This window comes from Oncorhynchus gorbuscha, unplaced genomic scaffold, assembly GCF_021184085.1.
Source record: "Oncorhynchus gorbuscha isolate QuinsamMale2020 ecotype Even-year unplaced genomic scaffold, OgorEven_v1.0 Un_scaffold_46:::fragment_2:::debris, whole genome shotgun sequence".
Taxonomy (NCBI): Eukaryota; Metazoa; Chordata; class Actinopteri; order Salmoniformes; family Salmonidae; genus Oncorhynchus; species Oncorhynchus gorbuscha.
In genome coordinates, this window is record NW_025745297.1 from 96,458 (window position 1) to 117,598 (window position 21,141).

At 41.7% G+C, this 21,141-nt stretch overlaps 2 protein-coding genes across 4 annotated transcripts in view; one reads left to right on the plus strand and one right to left on the minus strand.

Moving 5' to 3' along the window:
• Positions 1-10,753, plus strand: part of tmem71 (transmembrane protein 71) — a 28,388-nt gene extending 17,635 nt beyond the window's left edge. For both annotated transcript variants that reach the window (XM_046333531.1, XM_046333532.1), the window contains exons 3-10: positions 2,000-2,054; positions 2,392-2,607; positions 6,016-6,200; positions 7,415-7,594; positions 7,775-7,841; positions 8,277-8,338; positions 8,439-8,488; positions 8,595-10,753. In XM_046333531.1, coding sequence (XP_046189487.1) covers positions 2,000-2,054; positions 2,392-2,607; positions 6,016-6,200; positions 7,415-7,594; positions 7,775-7,841; positions 8,277-8,338; positions 8,439-8,488; positions 8,595-8,618 — 839 coding nt within the window. In that variant the 3' untranslated portion in view covers positions 8,619-10,753. The remainder of the gene's footprint in view (positions 1-1,999; positions 2,055-2,391; positions 2,608-6,015; positions 6,201-7,414; positions 7,595-7,774; positions 7,842-8,276; positions 8,339-8,438; positions 8,489-8,594) is intronic.
• Positions 10,754-11,601: 848 nt separating this feature from the next.
• On the minus strand, positions 11,602-14,684 carry LOC124018268 (zinc finger protein 665-like). 2 transcript variants are annotated; one of them, XM_046333535.1, is made up of 5 exons: positions 14,601-14,684; positions 14,168-14,414; positions 13,956-14,059; positions 13,566-13,668; positions 11,602-12,903 (listed from the first exon to the last, which is right to left on the minus strand). In XM_046333535.1, exons 2-5 carry the CDS (start codon positions 14,400-14,402, stop codon positions 12,014-12,016), a joined length of 1,332 nt encoding a protein of 443 aa, XP_046189491.1. In that variant the 5' UTR covers positions 14,403-14,414; positions 14,601-14,684; the 3' UTR covers positions 11,602-12,013. The 2 variants fall into 2 exon arrangements, with proteins under 2 accessions (XP_046189491.1, XP_046189490.1); XM_046333534.1 differs by lacking the exon at positions 14,601-14,684 and having other exon boundaries at positions 14,168-14,591.
• Between the last annotated feature and the right edge of the window lie 6,457 nt (positions 14,685-21,141).

The following is a 21,141-nucleotide window of genomic DNA, read 5'->3' on the forward strand; positions in this document are numbered from 1 at the left end:
CAAGTTTGAAACAAACCCAACCTGAATTTACATTGTGATGCAGTCACGACCTTAAGTCTCACACAACTCCAAAATGATCCTATTTACACATAGTACATTTTTACAGTAGAATAAATGTTTGGCTCATATCGGTTTTTAAAAGTCTTAAGACATTGGAGGGGATACTAAGTTAACATATGGAATTGTTTTAAGATGTTTTCTTTATTTCTTTAACCCCTATTTTACCAGGTAAGTTGACTGAGAACACGTTCTCATTTACAGCAACAGCCTGGGGAATTGTTACAGGGGAGATGAATGGGGATGATTAGGTGACTGTGATGGTCAGATTGGGAATTTAGCCAGGACACCGGGGTTAACACCCCTACTCTTACAACAAGTGCCATGGGATCTTTAGTGACCACAGAGAGTCAAGACACCCGTTTAACGTCCCATCTGAAATACAGCACCCTACACAGGGCAATATCCCCAATCACTGCCCTGGGGCATTGGGATATTTTTTTTTTCGACCAGAGGAAAGGGTGCCTACTGGAGGCCCTTCAGCACCTCTTCCAGCAGCATCTGGTCTTCCATCCAAGGACCGACCAGGACTGACCCTGCTTAGCTTCAGAAGCAAGCCAGCAGCATCTGGTCTTCCATCCAGGGACCAACCCTGCTTAGCATCAGAAGCAAGCCAGCAGCATCTGGTCTTCCATCCAGGGACCAACCCTGCTTAGCATCAGAAGCAAGCCAGCAGCATCTGGTCTTCCATCCAGGGACCAACCCTGCTTAGCATCAGAAGCAAGCCAGCAGCATCTGGTCTTCCATCCAGGGACCGACCAGGACCAACCCTGCTTAGCATCAGAAGCAAGCCAGCAGTGGGATGCAGGGTGGTATGCTGCTGGCTATACTATGGTCATTCCATGGAGCATTTATCTATTTGATTTGGTATGCCCCCAAAATAAGGTATGCCCCCAAAATATTTACTACTATAGCCAATAGAAATGCACTGAATAACACATGCATAAATAGGGGGAAAAGAACAAGGGTTGAAAGGTCCGTCCTATATCTAGGAGATATTAAAAAAAGCTCAGGAAATATACAGTGCATTCAGAAAGTATTCAGACCCCTTCCCCTTTTCCACATTTCATTACGTTACATCCTTGTTCTAAAATGGATTAAATAAAACATTATCAATCTACACACAATACCCCATAATGACAAGGTGAAAACAGGTTAACATTTTTTGCATATTTAAAAAAAAAATAATAACATAAATATTCAGACTCTTTGATATGAGACTCGAAATTTAACTCCGGTGCATCCTGTCTCCATTGATCATCCTTGATGTTTCTCCAACTTGATTGGGGTCCACCTGTGGTAAATTCAATTGATTGGACATGATTTGGAGAGGCGCACAGCTGTCTATATAAGGTCCCACAGTTGACAGTGCATGTCAGAATAAAAACCAAGCCATGAGGTTGATGGAATTGTCTGTAGAGCTCCGAGACAGGATTGTGTCAAGGCATAAATCTGGATAGGGTACCAAAAAATGTCTACAGCAGCTGGCCGCCCGGCCAAACTGAGCTAATCGGGGAGAAGGAAGGGCCTTGGTCAGGGAGGTGACCAAGAACCCAATGGTCACCCTGACAGAGATCCAGAGTTCCTCTGTGGAGATGGGAGAACCTTCCAGAAGGACAACCATCTCTGCAGCACTCCACCTATCAGGCCTTTTGGTAGAGTGGCCAGACGGAAGCCACTCCTCAGTAAAAGGCACATGACATCCCGCTTTGAGTTTGCCAAAAGGAACCTAAAGTCTCTTAGACCACGAGAAACAAGATTCTCTTGATTCATGAAACCAAGATTGAACTATTTGGCCTGAATGCCAAGCGTCACAGATCTATTTTTAAATGTATTATGTGAGATTGACGCACGGGTACATGGATTTTAATAAATTAAGCTAGCCAACAAACTTGTGAAGTCTTGGAAGTCATAATCTGCCAATATTTTTGTATATCAACAGGTTCACCTATAAAGAGAAAGAGAGAAACAACATTGGCTAACGAGTCAAGTCAAAGGTAAATGGATGCAATGTAGCGTTCCTTCGAGTAGAATTACAATTACCCCACAATTTGTTTTGACTATGTATGCAATGGGTGACCAGACCCTCCTGGAGAGCTATTGAGTATGCAGGCTTATGCTCCAACCCCATTGTTACACACCTGTTTCAACTAATCAAGGTCTTGGGGAACATCGAACTAGTCAAATCAGGTGTGCTAGGTTGGAGCGGAAGCCTGCTGAACGGTACCCGTCCAGAAGGAAAGTTGGACAGCGCTTTGAAACACATATTTAAAGTGATATTGAATAACTCTGACATCTATAACTCTGTCTTGGTTCTCTTTGTGTCCTCTGTAGCCTGGGCCTGTCCCTCCTGTCATCTCCAGATTCATCATACGAGTGTTACTCTGTGAACCCCGTGACGGGCTCCCCCAGCTCCTGCCGCCGGAGCCCCCGCCTCCTCAACAACGGCTACTACGTTCTGACTGAGGACAGCTACACCTGGGATGACGAGGGCAATGTCTCTCTCACCCCCTCCAAAATCAAACTGTCCTACAAAGAGAATCTAGTCAGGTGAGATGTTCCAAAGAGACATGCCACGTTGAATCCAGAACCGAGAGAACTATTATGTCAAATATTTTCCTCTGTGCAAATACTTGGTTTGTCAGATGCAATGGAACCAACAGACTAGTCCCCGAAGTGCAAACGTTGAGCTAAATCAAGGATACCTCAGTATTTGACCTAGGTCTGGTTGAATGTCAGTCACTAAGACACCGTTTAGCTAGCATTCATGAATAACTATGAAAGCTCAACTCTGAGGTGTATATAGTTTCAAATGTAGAACTACTATGGGTATTAAATAACAGTGAATATAATTGAAAAATGACTGTAGCAAACTACTTTGGTGAACTGTAGCAAACTACTTTGGTGAACTGTAGCAAACTACTTTGGTGAACTGTAGCAAACTACTTTGGTGAGCTGTAGCAAACTACTTTGGTGAGCTGTAGCAAACTACTTTGGTGAGCTGTAGCAAACTACTTTGGTGAGCTGTAGCAAACCACTTTGGTGAACTGTAGCAAACCACTTTGAACTGTAGCAAACCACTTTGGTGTCATGGTCGGAAATGTTCTCCCCGTCGTTATGCAGCTCTTGACAATGGGTTCAGATTTCTATTTGGGGGTGGATAACCATGCAGGTCTGTGTTCAAACACAAGCCCTGTTTATAGGGATGAGGTCATGGATTAGCCTATTTGAGAGCTGCACGGAAAATGTGAGGCTGGTTGGTCCTGTAAATTGTAGGTCGTAAGTCAAGTCAACCGTTTGCATTGCTAAGAGATTCTAGTCAGTGCCATTTTGCTCTTAAAATTAAAAACATCAATGCCTTGCAGGCATTTGGTTAAAAGACATTTGATTGCATAATCATGCTGTCATTTTATTTGAAAGCCTATGATACGCGAAATAATTTATTGGTGGAATTATGTAATAGAGATTTGTTCAGAGATGAATTTTCACATGGCATGGTTAAGCCACTGGTTTTGTGGGCTTTCGAACTTACCCCACTGTCTAATTATTACTACTTTGACAATACAGTATCACGATACCCAATGGTCCTTTTAGAACCTGCTTTTGGTCAAATATTGTAATATTTGCCATTTAGTAGAAAATATTATCCAAACCAACATTGTGTGCTCTATAACTTCAAAAACAAACCACTTTGGTGTCATGGTCGATAATATGAGATACCACGGGAGCTGTGGTGTCATGGTCGGAAGGAGAGGGATAATATGAGGGGAGCTTTGGTGTCATGGTCGGAAGGAGAGGGATAATATGAGATACCACAGGAGCTTTGGTGTCATGGTCGGAAGGAGAGGGATAATATGAGATATCACGGGAGCTTTGGTGTCATGGTCGGAAGGAGAGGGATAATATGAGATACCATGGGAGCTTTGGTGTCATGGTCGGAAGGAGAGGGATAATATGAGAAACCACGGGAGCTTTGGTGTCATGGTCGGAAGGAGAGGGATAATATGAGATACCATGGGAGCTTTGGTGTCATGGTCGGAAGGAGAGGGATAATATGAGATATCACGGGAGCTTTGGTGTCATGGTCGGAAGGAGAGGGATAATATGAGAAACCACGGGAGCTTTGGTGTCATGGTCGGAAGGAGAGATAATATGAGATAATTTGGTGTCATGAGGAAGGAGAGGATAATATGAGAAACCACGGGAGCTTTGGTGTCATGGTCGGAAGGAGAGGGATAATATGAGATATAATATAATAATAATAATAATATATGCCATTTAGCAGACGCTTTTATCCAAAGCGACTTACAGTCATGCGTGATATCACGGGAGCTTTGGTGTCATGGTCGGAAGGAGAGGGATAATATGAGATACCACGGGAGCTTTGGTGTCATGGTCGGAAGGAGAGGGATAATATGAGATATCACGGGAGCTTTGGTGTCATGGTCGGAAGGAGAGGGATAATATGAGATATCACGGGAGCTTTGGTGTCATGGTCTAATATGAGATATCACGGTTTGGTGTCATGGTCGGAAGGAGAGGGATAATATGAGATATCACGGGAGCTTTGGTGTCATGGTCGGAAGGAGAGGGATAATATGAGATACCACGGGAGCTTTGGTGTCATGGTCGGAAGGAGAGGGATAATATGAGGGGAGCTTTGGTGTCATGGTCGGAAGGAGAGGGATAATATGAGGGGAGCTTTGGTGTCATGGTCGGAAGGAGAGGGATAATATGAGATATCACGGGAGCTTTGGTGTCATGGTGGAAGGAGAGGGATAATATGAGATACCACAGCTTTGGTGTCATGGTCGGAAGGAGAGGGATAATATGAGGGGAGCTTTGGTGTCATGGTCGGAAGGAGAGGGATAATATGAGGGGAGCTTTGGTGTCATGGTCGGAAGGCTAGGGATAATATGAGATATCACGGGAGCTTTGGTGTCATGGTCGGAAGGAGAGGGATAATATGAGATATCACGGGAGCTTTGGTGTCATGGTCGGAAGGAGAGGGATAATATGAGATATCACGGGAGCTTTGGTGTCATGGTCGGAAGGAGAGGGATAATATGAGATACCACGGGAGCTTTGGTGTCATGGTCGGAAGGAGAGGGATAATATGAGATATCACGGGAGCTTTGGTGTCATGGTCGGAAGGAGAGGGATAATATGAGATACCACGGGAGCTTTGGTGTCATGGTCGGAAGGAGAGGGATAATATGAGGGGAGCTTTGGTGTCATGGTCGGAAGGAGAGGGATAATATGAGATACCACGGGAGCTGTGGTGTCATGGTCGGAAGGAGAGGGATAATATGAGGGGAGCTTTGGTGTCATGGTCGGAAGGAGAGGGATAATATGAGATATCACGGGAGCTTTGGTGTCATGGTCGGAAGGAGAGGGATAATATGAGATACCACGGGAGCTTTGGTGTCATGGTCGGAAGGAGAGGGATAATATGAGATATCACGGGAGCTTTGGCAGCTCTCATATTCAATACATATAGGACAGCAGCCAATTGATAAGAACCTTGCGCAAAGGGACAATAACGATACCCTTTACAAGTCACTACGCTAACATGACAAATGACATGAAATAAGTACATGAAACATAAGGTAGATTTAGTTAGGACTTGTTTTTTTGAGTCTGTCATACTAAGTATCTTGACAACATTATTGATTATTACTGTGATCACAGATGCAGTACAAAGAAAGACATTAGGAATACTATGAAGAACATTAGTCTCTTCTGTAGCTCAGTTGGTAGAGCATGGCGCTTGTATCGCCAGGGTAGTGGGTTCGATCCCCAGGACCACCCATACGTAGAATGTATGCACACATGACTGTAAGTCGCTTTGGATAAAAGCGTCTGCTAAATGGCATATATTATTATTATTATTATTATTATTATTTTACACATTTGTTGACATTGTCCTGATAAAAAGTACGACTTGTGTTTCTTCAGAATCTTCAGACGCAGGCGGAAGGCCCGCCGGTCTCTAGCTAGTCTGTTTAGTGACATGACTGAGACGTGTCAGTCATGGCTGGATGAGAAAGTGTTCGGAGGGGTGCGTCACCCACCTCTTGCAGAGTCCTCCTGGATGGAGCATAGCACCACCGATTTGGACACCAGCTGCAGCTTCACTTATGGTAAGGCCTGCTATGCTATGTCTGAGTGGGAGACACGTGGGATGGCCAACTGTTGTGACACTTAAGCAATGTTGCACTTATTTCATGTAATTTTGGCCATGTTTATGTAAAGGGTATTGTTGTTGTCCTATTAAGCAAGGCTCTTATCAAGTGGCTGCTGTCTTATACAGTGCCTTCGGAAAGTATTCAGTCCACTTGACTTTTTCCACATTTTGTTACGTTACAGCCTTATTCTAAAATGGATTTAAAAAAAAAATTTTTTTAATCCTCAGCAATCTACATACAATAACTCATAATGACAAAGCGAACAGTTGTATTGCAAATGTATTATTGAGAAACAAGATTCTCTGGTCTGATGAAACCAAGATTGAATTATTTGCCTTGAATGCCAAGCGTCACATCTGGAGGAAACTTGGCACTCTCCCTACGGTGAAGAGTGGTGGAAGAATCACGAAGTGTGGGGATGTTTTTCAGCGGCAGGGACTGGGAGAATAGTCAGGATCGAGGGAAAGATGAATGGAGCAAAGTACAGAGAGATCCTTGATGAAAACCTGCTCCAGAGAGCTCTGGGCCAAAGGGTCAACTTCCAACAGGACCATGACCCTAAACACACAGCCAGACAACGCAGGAGTGGCTTCGGGACAAGTCTCTGAAGGTCCTTAAGTGTCCCAGCCAGAGCTCGGACTTGAACCCGATCAAACATGTCTGGAGAGACCTGAAAATAGCTGTGCAGCAACCTGACAGAGCTTGAGAGGATCTGCATAGAAGAATGGGAGAACCTCCCCAAATACAGGTGTGCCAAGCTTGTAGCGTCATACCTAAGACTCAATGCTGTAAACGCTGCCGAAGGTGCTTCAACAAAGTACTGAGTAAAAAGGGTATGAATACTTTGTAAATGTGTTTTTACTTTTCATAATTTAGTAACAATTTATAAACCTGTTTTTGCTTTGTCATTAAAGGGTGTGTGTGTAGATTGATGAGGACAAAATAATTTAATCAATTTTAGAATAAGGCTAATGTAACAAAATGTGGATAAAGTGAAGTGGTCTGAATACTTTCGAAGGCACCGCATGTATAAAATATGAGCGCTGTCAAAGCTCACATGGTATCTCATATTATCATCCTGCTTCGAGGGTAAACCACACCAACTTTGAATAGATGCGTGAAACTAACAACCTTCCTCAGCTGTAGTCGTGTCTCCTTTGCCATTCCAGATGACAGTGAGACCATGCCCACGAAGTTGGCTCACGAGCCCATGGTGCAGGAGGAGATCATCACGGAGACCTGCGTCCACCAGGAGCATTTCGGCCAATCCCTGGGTGGCCTTCTGGATGTCCCGCCCCCCTCAGCCTTCCTCTCCAATAGCTGCTGTCCCCCTAAACCCCAGCCAGCAGGTGAGCTGCAGTCCATCGTTATCTCATTATCTACACTCTTCTGTGTATTCAAATGTTTAACTGTTGTGTATATCATTATAGATCTAGCTCCCCCTCTCGTCTCAAAAGTACTAGATGAAGACAGGAGAGGAGGTTCCATTGGGTTTTTGTCAGTTTTGTTAAAATATTTATGCATTTCAGATTTTCCCATGGCGAAAGCTCTCTTCATAATTCTCATGGTCTTTATCTTCTCTGCCATATTTTCAAGGTAAGCCATCAGTATAAAGGTGTATGGGGGTGGCATTTACCTTTTAAACCAAATATTGAAATAACCAACAAACTATTTGGACATTTTAATATATAAATATAATATATATGCCATTTAGCAGACGCTTTTATCCAAAGCGACTTACAGTCATGTGTGCATACATTCTACGTATGGGTGGTCCCGGGGATCGAACCCACTACCCTGGCGTTACAAGCGCCATGCTCTACCAACTGAGCTACAGAAGGACCACAGATTTTAGGAAAGAAAACAGTATGCATCTCATTCAGTGTGAAATGATTTGATAATGACATTAGCCTGCTGGTCTATAGGAACATTAGCATGTTGGTCTATAGGAACACTAGCCTGCTGGTCTATAGGAATGATGCTCTCTTGTATAGAATACCTGCTAACGTAAACTATTTCATTATTTTTCAGGTGTCTGTTGTGGGGACTGACAACGGCATTCACCACCTTTATATTGATAATGATATATCTGTGTAAGTATACCTCTAGTGTGTTCAGTGTGGCTTTTGAAGCAAATTTCAATGGTGTTTCAAAAAAATGGACCATTCATTTAATACATTGCCTTTTCTCCAGTTGTCTCACAATCTGGGCCCATGGGCAAGTGGAGAAAAGCGAAGACCGAGGTGAGTCTCATATTCTCAAATATGAAATTACATTTATTTTGACCTCAGGCAACCACATGTTTTACATTAACGTGGTCAATAACTTTGTTCTTCATTTTTGTTCCAGGATATTACATCAAAGAATGAGTAGATGAAAGCTGTGCACACACACACACACACACACACACACACACACACACACACACACACACACACACACACACACACACACACACACACACACACACACACACACACACACACACACACACACACACACACACAATATCTGTTTACTCATGAAATGAATCTATGATAATGAAAAGGGTGGATGTGGACCACAAGAAAAAGAGTCATATAGATTCTTACATTTCATTAGATAAATGCGTGTAGATTGCACTTGCACATAATGTAACACGAGTTCCATTAATCTGGTCATAAAAGCAGGCTATTGGGCTCAATTGAGCGGGTATAGGGTGACACTGGTCATGCAAAAATGAGCACAGATCAGTGGAATAAATACAAAAAAAACACATAATAATATAATATAATCAAAAGCAATTTAATTTGAAACTCCACAAAGATGTGCATTAGGAGAAGATGATTTTAACTGTATTTTTGTAAACCACGATGCATTGCGTATTTGGAACTTGTATTGGATAATATGCCTTCCGGACATTGCTAGTTATTTTGCTCACTGATCACTGCCATTTGCTTGTCTAAGATGTTTCCCATAATCCTGAATATAAAAATAAGTCGGTAATATTCATATCATATATTCATATCATATATTATGCACACATGTTTTTAATATATGTTTTTAATATATTCTTCAAATACCTGAATTGATATTGTTGATAGTTGATCTTGGGTTTTTTAGGGCTGTCCAGTGTTACTTATTTTCTAGCTTCCAGTATTTTGAATACAATTGCAGGGCCATTAAAGTAGAAGTGGCTTGCAGTCTGAGACCTGTTTTTTCCTCACAAAAATGACAGCTGCAACTTTTAATCTGAATAGAAGCTAATGGAAATACAACATGCTAAGTGCCTTCGTTAGCCTGGCTTAGCTAATAGCATGCTGTGCCTGCTAAACAAAACAGGCCTACATATCAGTAGGCAGTAGACTGCGGAATCAGATAACAGCCTATCTCCTCATGGTAGTGCTGAAACGCGTATAGAAATGTTTCTATTCAAGGGATATGGGGAGGAGGTGGTCATTTCCATAATACTCATACCACTAGCTGCCTCTTGTGGTTAACCACAACCACTTATCAGTGGATCACAATAATAGAATGTGAATGTTGAGGATAATGACGGCGGCAATGAATAAAACAATCGCCCTTTGACTCATTAAATGGGATAATGTTGAGTATGTAATGGCATTGAAGGCTGAGGGAAAGTGTGTTTTCTGTCAGGAAAAGGAACAGGGCACAGCAAGTGAATAAAGTTCATATCGTATAGCTTTATAAAGTTGAAATATGAGTCATGTTTGGACCTCAAACTACAGCAGGATTTTTTGAGAATCTAAAAGTAGGGGATTTGTACTTTAATAATGAGTTCTTCTTTTTGTACATCTCAACTCGCCATTCTTTGTAAGACGTTGCATGTTGTTGGTCCTTTAGAAAAGCTGTATCTAATTGTCTCCATATATGTACTATGTGTCCAGACGAAAGTGACTTGAGAAGTATTGCTGTATGTATTCACTCCAAGTGCCAAATCTGAATGATTTTACAATGCTGACCAGAAAGTGTTAAATCACCAATACTTCATCAATAAGCCAAAATTAATATATTTAAAAAAAGTTGCCAGTAGACACCATTTTATTGCTAGTTTATTGTAAACAAAAGCTAATGTACATACTACAGTATATGAAGACAACATGGCTGTTATTTCTTTGTAATATTCATGATTTACTGGCATATACTGAATGTACTTTACAAGACCTTGAGATTTAAGCAATTTCCTATTGTGTACATTTGGTCACTTACAGTACCTTTACATAAACCAGTTTGAAATGTTACTTTTTTAAAATAATCATAATTTCTAATGCTTTGATACTCAACTAGTTTCCACATTTGCAAAATGTGTGGTTCTTTGTAATGCATGTTTATCTTTTGCACTCATATTGGATGTATCTGAAAATGTAATCAGTTGTACTGTTTTTATATTCTTTAATAGTTAATGAGCTATATTGCACTGAAATGTTCATCTTTTCTAACAGATGTGTAAAATAGTTCAACTCAATTGGCGTATACAACATTATTAAATGTCATTTTTTATAGTTGTCCAAGTATGTGACCTTATTTTTAAGATTCAATATTTTCAGGATCTCTGGAAATATTCTGTTTCTAATGCGAGTCTATAACGTGACCGTGAAATGTATCATGAATGACTCGTCAATGTTCAAACCACTGACCACTTTCTGCACCAGCTGAGGAGTAGAGACTTAGATTGATAGGGCAGTGAATATTTCATTGACTGTAAGAGGCCTTCGTGTAGCAGTGAGCCTGTGCAACATCCATCCATTTACTTTGACTGGCTCTTTTAGGAACCCTATTAATCATGACTACACCATGCTCGTATTATTGGAAAATAAATAATAACTGTCTGGTTAATACACTATTACAGAATTTGCACCATGAAAGTTATTTGTTTGACAATACCACTTACATCTACATACTATCACTATTTTCCTCAAATGAGGCACTGTCATGTCAGAGGATGAGTGACTAACAACGATAGTTACAAAAACACACTTCAATGTAAGGAATCATTTTTGGACTATAAAGTCCGTCAGTCAAGCACCCGATTCCTTTGCAGGTTGACGTTTATTGGGATGACTGTTGTCCTGGAGGCACAGTTGAGCGATTTCCACTAGACGGGCCAGCTGCAAAATCTAAATTGGTTATACACAGTGCATTGGGAAAGTATTCTGACCCCTTCCTTTTTTCACATTTTGTTAAGAGACAGCCTTATTCTAAAATGGATTAAATTAAAATTGTCCCTCAATTTACACACAATACCCCATAATGACAAAGGTGAACAGATTTTTAGACATTTTTGCAAATAAGAATTAGCTTATTTACATAATTATTCAGACCCTTTGCTATGAGATTCAAAATTGATCTCAGGTGCATCATGTCTCCACTGATCCCCCTTGATGTTTCTACATCTTGCAAAAATGTCTAAACCTGTTTATGCTTTGTCATTATTGGGTAGTGTGTGTAGCTTGAGGGGAGGGGGGGGGCAATTTAATCGAATTCAGAATAAGGCTAATGTAACAATGTGGAAAAGGTCTAGGGGTCTGAAGACTTTCCAAATGCACCGTATATTGTACAAATGTTTTTTTTTTTTTTAGCTTTTTGGTCTTAAGTTGTTTGGTTTAAAGAGCTGATTTTATGACTGTGGTTGACTACCCTGCAGAGCTGCCTCCAGTACATGAGTCATCCCAATAAATTCCAACCTCCCGAGTCCCTTTTCTGTTCAAGCTTGGCTGAAGCACGTTTAGGCATGCTCTCACCCATTGAAAAGTTGTTGGTAAAAGTATTTATCCATCGTGAACACTGATGTGTCTATAGAGGTGATTGGCCGATATGAAAGTCTTCCCACAGTGCATACATCTGAACTGCTTACATCCCGTGTGTACGCTCATGTGGACTTTGAGTGAGCCCGACTGTGCGAAGCGCTTGCCGCAGTGGCTGCAGCCGTAGCGTCTCTCCCCCGTGTGAACGCTCTGGTGTCGCTTGAGGTTGCTGGAGTCGGAGAAGCGCTTCCCGCACTGCGCGCAGCTGAACGGCTTCTCCCCGGTGTGAACCCTCAGGTGTGTCTTGAGATTCTTCAGACAAGTCAAAGTCTTACCGCAGAAACTACAAGTTAACAGCTTACCTGCTGAGACGTCGCCATTGTTACTCCCATCATTGTTATGACTGTCATGGGAGACCAAACCATTGGATCCTGTTTCCATGCCTTTTCCTACAGTCCTGTGAGGCTCTGAGGGCAACGGCGCCCTCTGTCTACCGTCCTGGTAAGCAACAGGTTTTTTGTGCTCAGTTATGGAGGGAATCACTTTGCTCATGTCATAGGGGAATCCATTCTCTGACTCCGATTGAGTGGGGACAACATCCACATGAGAGTAAGAGCACTCGGGAAGATCAGCCCCAGAACCCTGTGTGCGAAGGGTCCCAAGTTGTCTGTGGGGCTCAAACATCATACAATCAAAGCCCACACTTTTAAGTATTCCATCACCATTTTCCAGTCCTGGGTTTCGAGATCTTTTGTTCACACTCAGGTTATTTGATCCTGGCAGGAGGTTGTTGTCCGTTTCACCACTCACCCATAAACAAGAGCTGGCGTTCTCCTGTTTGCTGATTGGTTGAGCAGCCTCTGTGTCCACGTTGGATTGCCTTTCTCCTCCATCAGCACTGTGATGTAAAGCTCCTAGAAAATCAACAAGGCCGTGTGTGAATCACTATAAAAACTGGATGCTCATCATGAAGGTAATCATCAACAATCACATCAGTTGAAGGATATGAGCCATTTCAGAGAGTTATTGGTATACATCTATACAGTATAGTCTATATGAAAGTTGAAGGATATGAGCCATTTCAGAGAGTTATTGGTATAAATCTATACAGTATAGTCTATATGAAAGTTGAAGGATATGAGCCATTTCAGAGAGTTATTGGTATACATCTATACAGTATAGTCTATATGAAAGTTGAAGGATATGAGCCATTTCAGAGAGTTATTGGTATACATCTATACAGTATAGTCTATATGAAAGTTGAAGGATATGAGCCATTTCAGAGAGTTATTGGTATACATCTATACAGTAGTCTATATGAAAGCCCAAACTGACAAATTCAGTTGTACTTAAATAAATGTATTAAATTGTATTCCGTATGTAGTTTAACATTGTCGCAATCACTTTACATGACAGTATTCATTTGGCAAGTTATTGGGTCAATAGAAAGGTTGATTCATTCATATGTATGGGAAAGGCATAACTGAAAGCATCAAAGTGTAATGAGGTGTGTATGAAAACACTTTTCCAAAAGGTATAATGAAAACACATAAGCTTGTCTACCATTTTTACTCACCACCACTCAGTCTCCCCCATTGGTCATGATTCTCCCAGGATTCTTCCCACATCTCCTCTTTGATGGTAGGGGATTTGGGGTTTCTCTCTTCCAACCCTGCAGTCTGTGTAAAATCAGTTGGGATGCCAGATATAACTGGGAATAATCCACTTACCGTGCACATGGTACACAGTCAAAGAAAACTGAAAAGATACAACAAGAGCACTAACAGCACAGTAAACAGGTAAAACAACATAGCTTTACTGCAAGATGACCACTAAGCCTAGGTAGGCTAGGTCATGTTTGCTTTCAGACCGAGGTGGTGTTGATAACCATTGTGAAATAATTAGAGGCGGCCTTTTTGAAATATTGTGGGGAAATGAGGCACACCGAGGCAAACGTAAAGCTTACCTTTCTCGGTGTTGTCGTTTGTCCAGTGTCACCCGAGGACTCTCTGTGCCTAAACATGCTGGTTACCAACTTGGAATCAATTGCTCCCCGACATCGTACCTCGCCTAAAACGAGTAGAGGGGAATAAGCATGCATCCAGACACACTATACGTTATTAATGCTCTAACCAATTAATGTAAATGAATTGTTTATAACCAGTAAATGTAACGTACTGTTTGATGTCCTTTTGGATTCCATGCCAAGGTGAGCTCGAAAGCGACTGTGCGGAAGGACGGAGTTTCCCATTCCCTCTCTCGCACTAGACACTTTCATCTCCATCAGCCGTAGTTTTCTCCTCAAAGTTTCATTCTCCTTCTGGCCTCGAGATATCTCCACATGCAGCACGGCATAGCCATTGTCAACAAGCTCGCAGATTTCAGCCACGGCCGCGTTAGCCAAAACCTCCATGATGGAGGCTAGCTGAGTGTGAAAAGCAACGGAATTTGCCATTACTAGAGAAAACGCTTACAGGATTGTTAATTGGAAGTGTAGAAGAAATAGGCTGTAGAAAAGCATAGATGCCGACGCCTCGAAATCAAATGTAGTTTAGCATCAATAAAATGTAAACAGAGTGCCTTTGTTGACCAGGAAGTATTTTTTGAATACCTCTCACAATGCGCATGCGTGGTAATTTCACCCAGTCGTCCTTTCTTCCTCTTCTTTGTCTTCTTCTTCTTTGTCTTCTTCTTCTTCTTCTATGATATCATGGCGGTCCTCAAACAATCGTTTAAGCACGTGCCGCTGGCTACTGAGCTGGAATGTACGATCAATCATGATCAGTGGTGGTAAAAGTATCCAATTGTCATACATGAGATAAAGTGTAGATACCTTCAAATAGAAAGTTGCTCAAGTAAAAGTGAAAGTCAGACAGTAAAATACTGCTTGAGTAAAAGTCTAAAAGTGTTTTGAATTGCTAAAAAATACTTAATTAAGTATCAAAAGTAAAAGTATAAATAATTTAAAATTCCTTATATTAATCAAATCAAAATTATTCTGGCACAGGGGCAAAAAAACAAACAGGTGCAGACCTCACCGTGAAATGCTTACTTACAAACCCTTAACCAACAATGCAGTTTTAAGAAAAATAGAGTTAAGAAATCATTTCCGAAATAAACGAAAGTTAAAAAAAGTTACAATAACATAACAAAAACGAGGCTGCAGTATGTACAGGGGGTCAATGTGCTGGGGTAGAGGATAGTTGAGGTAAATGTAATGTAATAGTGCCTAAGGAAGTATTCAGAACCTTTTGACTTTTCCCACATTTTGTTAGATTACAGCCTTATTCTAAAATTGATTACAATCACCACACAATACCCCATAATGACAAAGCAAAAACTGATTTTTAGAAATATTTGCAAATTAATTGAAAATAAAACAACAGAAATAAACATTTACATAAGTATTCAGACCCTTTTACTCAGTACTTTGAAGCACCTTTGGCAGTGATTACAGCCTCAAGTCTTCTTGGGTATGACGCTACAAGCTTAGCACACCTGTATTTGGGGAGTTTCTCCCATTATTCTCTGCAGATCCTCTCAAGCTCTGGCAGGTTGGATGGGAAGCATTGATGTACAGCTATTTTCAGGTCTCTCCAGAGATGTTAGATTGAGTTCAAGTCCGGGCTCCATCTGGGCCACTCAAGGACATTCAGAGAATTGTCTCGAAACCACTCTTGCATTGTCTTGACTGTGTGCTTAGGGTCATTGTCCTATTGGAAGGTGAACCTCCGCCCCAGTCTGAGGTCCTGAGCACTCTGGAGCAGGTTTTCATCAAGGATCTCTCTGTACTTTGCTCCATTTGCCTTTGCCTCAATCCTGACTAGTCTCCCAGTCCCTGCCTGATGCAGCCCCCACCATGCTTCACCATAGGGATGGTGCCAGGTTTCCTCCAGACGTGATGCTTGGTATTTACTGAGGAGTGGCTTCCATCTGGTCACTCCACCATAACGGCCTGATTGCCAGAGTAGTGCAGAGATGGTTATCCTTCCGGAAGTTTCTCCAATCTCCACAGAGGAACTTTAGAGGCCTCTCAGAGTGACCATCGTGTTCTTTGTCACCTCCCTGACCAAGACCCTTCTCCCCCGATTGCTCAGTTTGGCCTGGCGGTCAGCTCTAGGAAGAGTATTGGTGGTTCCAATTTTCTTCCATTCAACAATGATGGAGGCCACTGTGTTCTTGGGAACCTTCAATGTTGCAGAAATGTTTTGGTACCCTTCCCCAGATCTGTGACTCGATATAAACCTGTCTTGGAGCTCTACGGACAATTCCTCCAACCTCTTGGCTTGGTTTTTGCTCTGACATGCACTGTCAACCGTGAGACCTTATATAGACAGGTGTGTGCCTTTCCAAATCATGTCCAATTAATTGAATTTACCACAAGTGGAAGAAACAGAAGTTGTAGAAACATCTCAAGGATGATCAATGGAAACAGGATGCACCGGAGCTAAATTTCGAGTCTCATAGCAAAGGGTCTGAAAACATATGTAAATAAGGTTTTTCTGTTTTTTATTTGTAATAAATTTGCAAAAATAAATTTAAAAATATTGTTTCCGGGTTGTCATTATGGGATATTGTGTGTAGATTGTTAAATATTTTTTGTATTTTTAATGCATTTTAGAATAAGGCTGTAATGTACCAAAATGTGGAAAAAAGGAATGGGGTCAGAATACTTTCCGAAGGCACTGTATCGTGGTTTCAAGACTGGGAACTCGGGGAACGAACAAGGTCAAATCATGAGGCCAGTGATTTTCAGGTCGGAAAGTTGGAGCTCTAAAACGACGCCAAAGTTTCCGACTTGGATGACCTTTCAAAACTATTTTTCCCAGTTTGAGCTATTTTCTTCAGAGTTCCTAGTTGTCTTCAATGCACTGAAGTCGGAAGTCTGAGATTCCCGAGTTCCCAGATGTTTTGAACGTGGCAATAGATCCACTTGTCGTTAGTTACGGGCAAGCAAAACCAAAACAAGATGGTGGAAAGGCAATCATCGATGTGTCTGGTTTTCCAATTCTATATAATGTCACTTTGCTAGAATACAGAGACAAAATCAGAAGGTCAATGGCATGGAGGAGGATTGCAGAGATTGTTTGTGTTGATGGTGGGTGAAGAGTGATTTGCACAACAATGTTTGGTTTGTCATGCTAGCTGCGTAGCTATGAACATCAATCAACCTAAAAAGCCGATTTATGGTCAGTCTGGCATTGGCACTGGCCATGCAACATTTACTGCGATGCAGCCTCAAACGTAAGTCAGGGCATTCATACTTCTTGTGCTTCACGGAGCAGAGCTGTTCTGTCCTACCAAGCAAAAAGGCAGAAACAGCTCATTTGGTGGAAAATGTGTTAATGTCATTTTTGATACATTAAATACATGCTTAATCATGTGAACAAGTATCATGCCTCTATTGTATTTTGGAGAAAATGGGGGTCATGTTAGCAGTAACTTTATAAAGTTACTGTGAAACCAATGTAAATAAAAGCCATTTTTCTCAGTTCCACACTTTGAGTAGTTACTACCTTTTTGCTTGGTAGGGCAGTCAGTTGTCAAGGAAGTGAGTTTGTGTTTATACAGGACGTACCGCCTCCACCTACCGTCAACCAATCATGTCAATATGGAGCTATACGGAGCCCTCCGCATGTTACACAATTTGGGAGGCGCACGGCGATGCGGTACAGAGCTTGATTTGGCCAATACACGCCTCAGGAGGCTCCACAATTGCATCACACTCTCCGTATGGAGCCTCCGGCCTCATTGCAGGATCAAGCATAAATTGGCTTTAAACTTCAAAACTATGATCAAAGCCACCATTTGTGAATGTGTTGAGTAAATCAAATTGCACACCAAAGGGTAGGAAACCAGTGTAATATGCTACCAATTAGATTATGGTATCTTAACATTATGAATCTCATATATTATACCTTATGGCTCTTTCATTATACCCGTGTCATGACATTGATGATTAAAGCTCACTTCCTGTAAAATACATAGGACTATAGGTACTTTGGGAAAAGGAAATTAAAATTACAAGGCTCCACGTTGTTTTCCTTTTTGATATTTTTAATTAGCCTACAAATTTGTAGATTCTAATTTGTACCTAACATTCATAATGTTAAGATACCTATAAGGACTTGCTCTAAACAATTTAAAATGTCAGAAACATATAGCTCAACAATATGCAAATGCTGTGTGTTTAGCTATTCTCTGCTTCAGATATACAATTTGTATTTTTTATTTCACCTTTATTTAACCAGGTAGGCTAGTTGAGAACAAGTTCTCATTTGCAACTGCGACCTGACCAAGATAAAGCGTAGCAATTCGACACATACAACAACACAGAATTACACATGCAATAAACAAAACATACAGTCAATAATACAGTAGAAAAATAAGTCTATATACAATGTGAGCAAATGAGGTGAGATAAGGGAGGTAAAGGCAAAAAAAAGGACATGGTGACGAAGTAAATACAATATTGCAAGTAAAACACTGGAATGGTAGATTTGCAGTGGAAGAATGTGCAAAGTAGAAATAATGGGGTGCAAAGGAGCAAAATAAATAAATAAATACAGTAGAGGAAGAGGTAGTTGTTTGGGCTAAATTATAGATGGGTTATGTACAGGTGCAGTAATGTGTGAGCTGCTCTGACAGCGGGTGCTTAAAGCTAGTGAGGGAGATAAGTGATGAGATTTTTGCAGTTCGTTCCAGTCACTGGCAGCAGAGAACTGGAAGGAAAGAAGACCAAAGGAGGAATTGGCTTTGGGGGTGACCAGTGAAATATACCTGCTGGAGCGTGTGCTACGAGTGGGTGCTGCTATGGTGACCAGTGAGCTGAGATAAGGCGGGGCTTTACCTAGCAGAGACTTGTAGATAACCTGTAGCCAGTGGGTTTGGCGACGAGTATGGAGCGAGGGCCAACCAACGAGAGCGTACAGGTCGCAATGGTGGGTAGTGTATGGGGCTTTGGTGACAAAACGGATGGCACTGTGATAGACTGCATCCAGTTTGTTGAGTAGAGTGTTGGAGGCTATTTTATAGATGACATCACCGAAGTCGAGGATCAGTAGGAGAGTCAGTTTTACGAGGGTATATTTGGCAGCATGAGTGAAGGATGCTTTGTTGCGATATAGGAAGCCAATTCTAGATTAATTTTGGATTAGAGATGCTTAATGTGAGTCTGGAAGGAGAGTTTACAGTCTAACCAGACACCTAGGTATTTGTAGTTGTCCACATATTCTAAGTCAGACCTGTCCAGAGTAGTGATGCAGGACAGGCGAGCAGGTGCGGGCAGTAATCGGTTGAATAACATTTAGTTTTACTTGCGTTTAAGAGCAGTTGGAGACCACGGAAGGAGTTGTATGGCATTGAAGCTCGTCTGGAGGTTAGTTAACACAGTGTCCAAAGAGGGGCCAGAAGTATACAGAATGGTGTCGTCTGCGTAGAGGTCTATCAGAGAATCACCAGCAGCAAGAGCAACATCATTGATGTATACAGAGAAGAGAGTCGGCCCGAGGATTGAACCCTGCGGCATACCCATAGAGACTGCCAGAGGTCCGGACAACAGGCCCTCCGATTTGACACACTGAACTCTATCAGAGAAGTAGTTGTTAAACCAGGCGAGGCAATCATTTGAGAAACCAAGGCTGTCGAGTCTGCCAATAAGAATGTGGTGATTGACAGAGTCGAAAGCCTTGGCCAGGTCGATGACTACGGTTGCGCAGTAATGTCTCTTATCGATGGCGGTTATGATGTCGTTTAGGACCTTGAGCGTGGCTGAGGTGCACCCATGACCAGCTCTGAAACCAGATTGCATAGCGGAGAAGGTACGGTGGGATTCGAAATGGTCGGTAATCTGTTTGTTAACTTGGCTTTCGAAGACCTTAGAAAGACAGGGTAGGATAGATATAGGTCTGTAGCAATTTGGGTCTAGAGTGTCACCCCCTTTGAAGAGGGGGATGACCGCGGCAGCTTTCCAATCTTTGGGAATCTCAGACGATACAAAAGAGGTTGAACAGGCTAGTAATAGGGGTTGCAACATTTTCGGCAGATAATTTTAGAAAGAGAGGATCCAGATTGTCTAGCCCTGCTGATTTGTAGAGGTCCAGATTTTGCAGCTCTTTCAGAACATCAGCTATCTGGATTTGGGTGAAGGAGAAATGGTGGGGGCTTGGGCGAGTTGCTGTGGAGGGTGACGGGCTGTTGACCGGGGTAGGGGTAGCCAGGTGGAAAGCATGGTCAGCCGTAGAGAAATGCTTATTGAAATTCTCAATTATTGTGGATTTATCGGTGGTGACAGTGTTTCCTAGCCTCAGTGCAGTGGGCAGCTGGGAGGAGGTGCTCTTATTCTCCATGGACTTTACTGTGTCCCAGAACTTTTTGAGTTAGTTCTACAGGATGCACATTTCTGTTTGAAAAAGCTAGCCTTAGCTTTCCTAACTGCCTGTGTATATTTGTTCCTAACTTCCCTGAAAAGTTGCATATTACGGGGGCTATTCGATGCTAATGCAGAACGTCACAGGATGTTTCTGTGCTGGTCAAAGGCAGACAGGTCTGGAGTGAACCATGGACTATATCTATTCCTAGTATTCCTACAATGTCAAGGAGCACATTGCACATGCCCATTAGGCCAGTAATTCCATCATACTGTAGGCCTATGGCACATGGCACACCATCAATAATACACATTATAAGGAACTCATTAGATTTGATAAGTTGAATTAGGTGTGTTAGTGCTGGAATACAAGACTTCACGCCCAGCAAATCAAATCAAATTATATTTCTCACGTGCAACAGGTTAACGTGAAATGCTTACTTACAAAACATTAACCAACAACGCAGTTCAAGAAATAGCTAAGAAAATATTTACTAAATAAACTAAAGTAAAAAATAATACAAAGTTAAACAATAAAATAACAATAACAAGGTTATATACAGGGGGTACTAGTACTGAGTCAATGTGCGGGGCTACAGGTTAGTCAAAGTAAATTGTACATGTAGGTCTGCGTAAAGTGACTATGCATAGATAAGACAACACGTAGCAGCAGTGTAAAAACAAATGGGGGGGTCAATGTAAATAGTCCGGGGGGGGGGGATTTTGATTAATTGTTCAGCAGTCTTGTGACTTGGGGGTGAAAGTTGTTAAGGAGCCTTTTGGT

Coding starts and splice junctions, on each gene's coding strand:
- LOC124018268 (XM_046333534.1), bottom strand. CDS start 14,444: ATGGCAAATTCCGTTGCTTTTCACACTCAGCTAGCCTCCATCATGGAG. Junction 14,060..14,167: donor ATCCAAAAGGACATCAAACA/GTACGTTACATT, acceptor TACTCGTTTTAG/GCGAGGTACGATGTCGGGGA. Junction 13,669..13,955: donor AAACGACAACACCGAGAAAG/GTAAGCTTTACG, acceptor GATTTTACACAG/ACTGCAGGGTTGGAAGAGAG.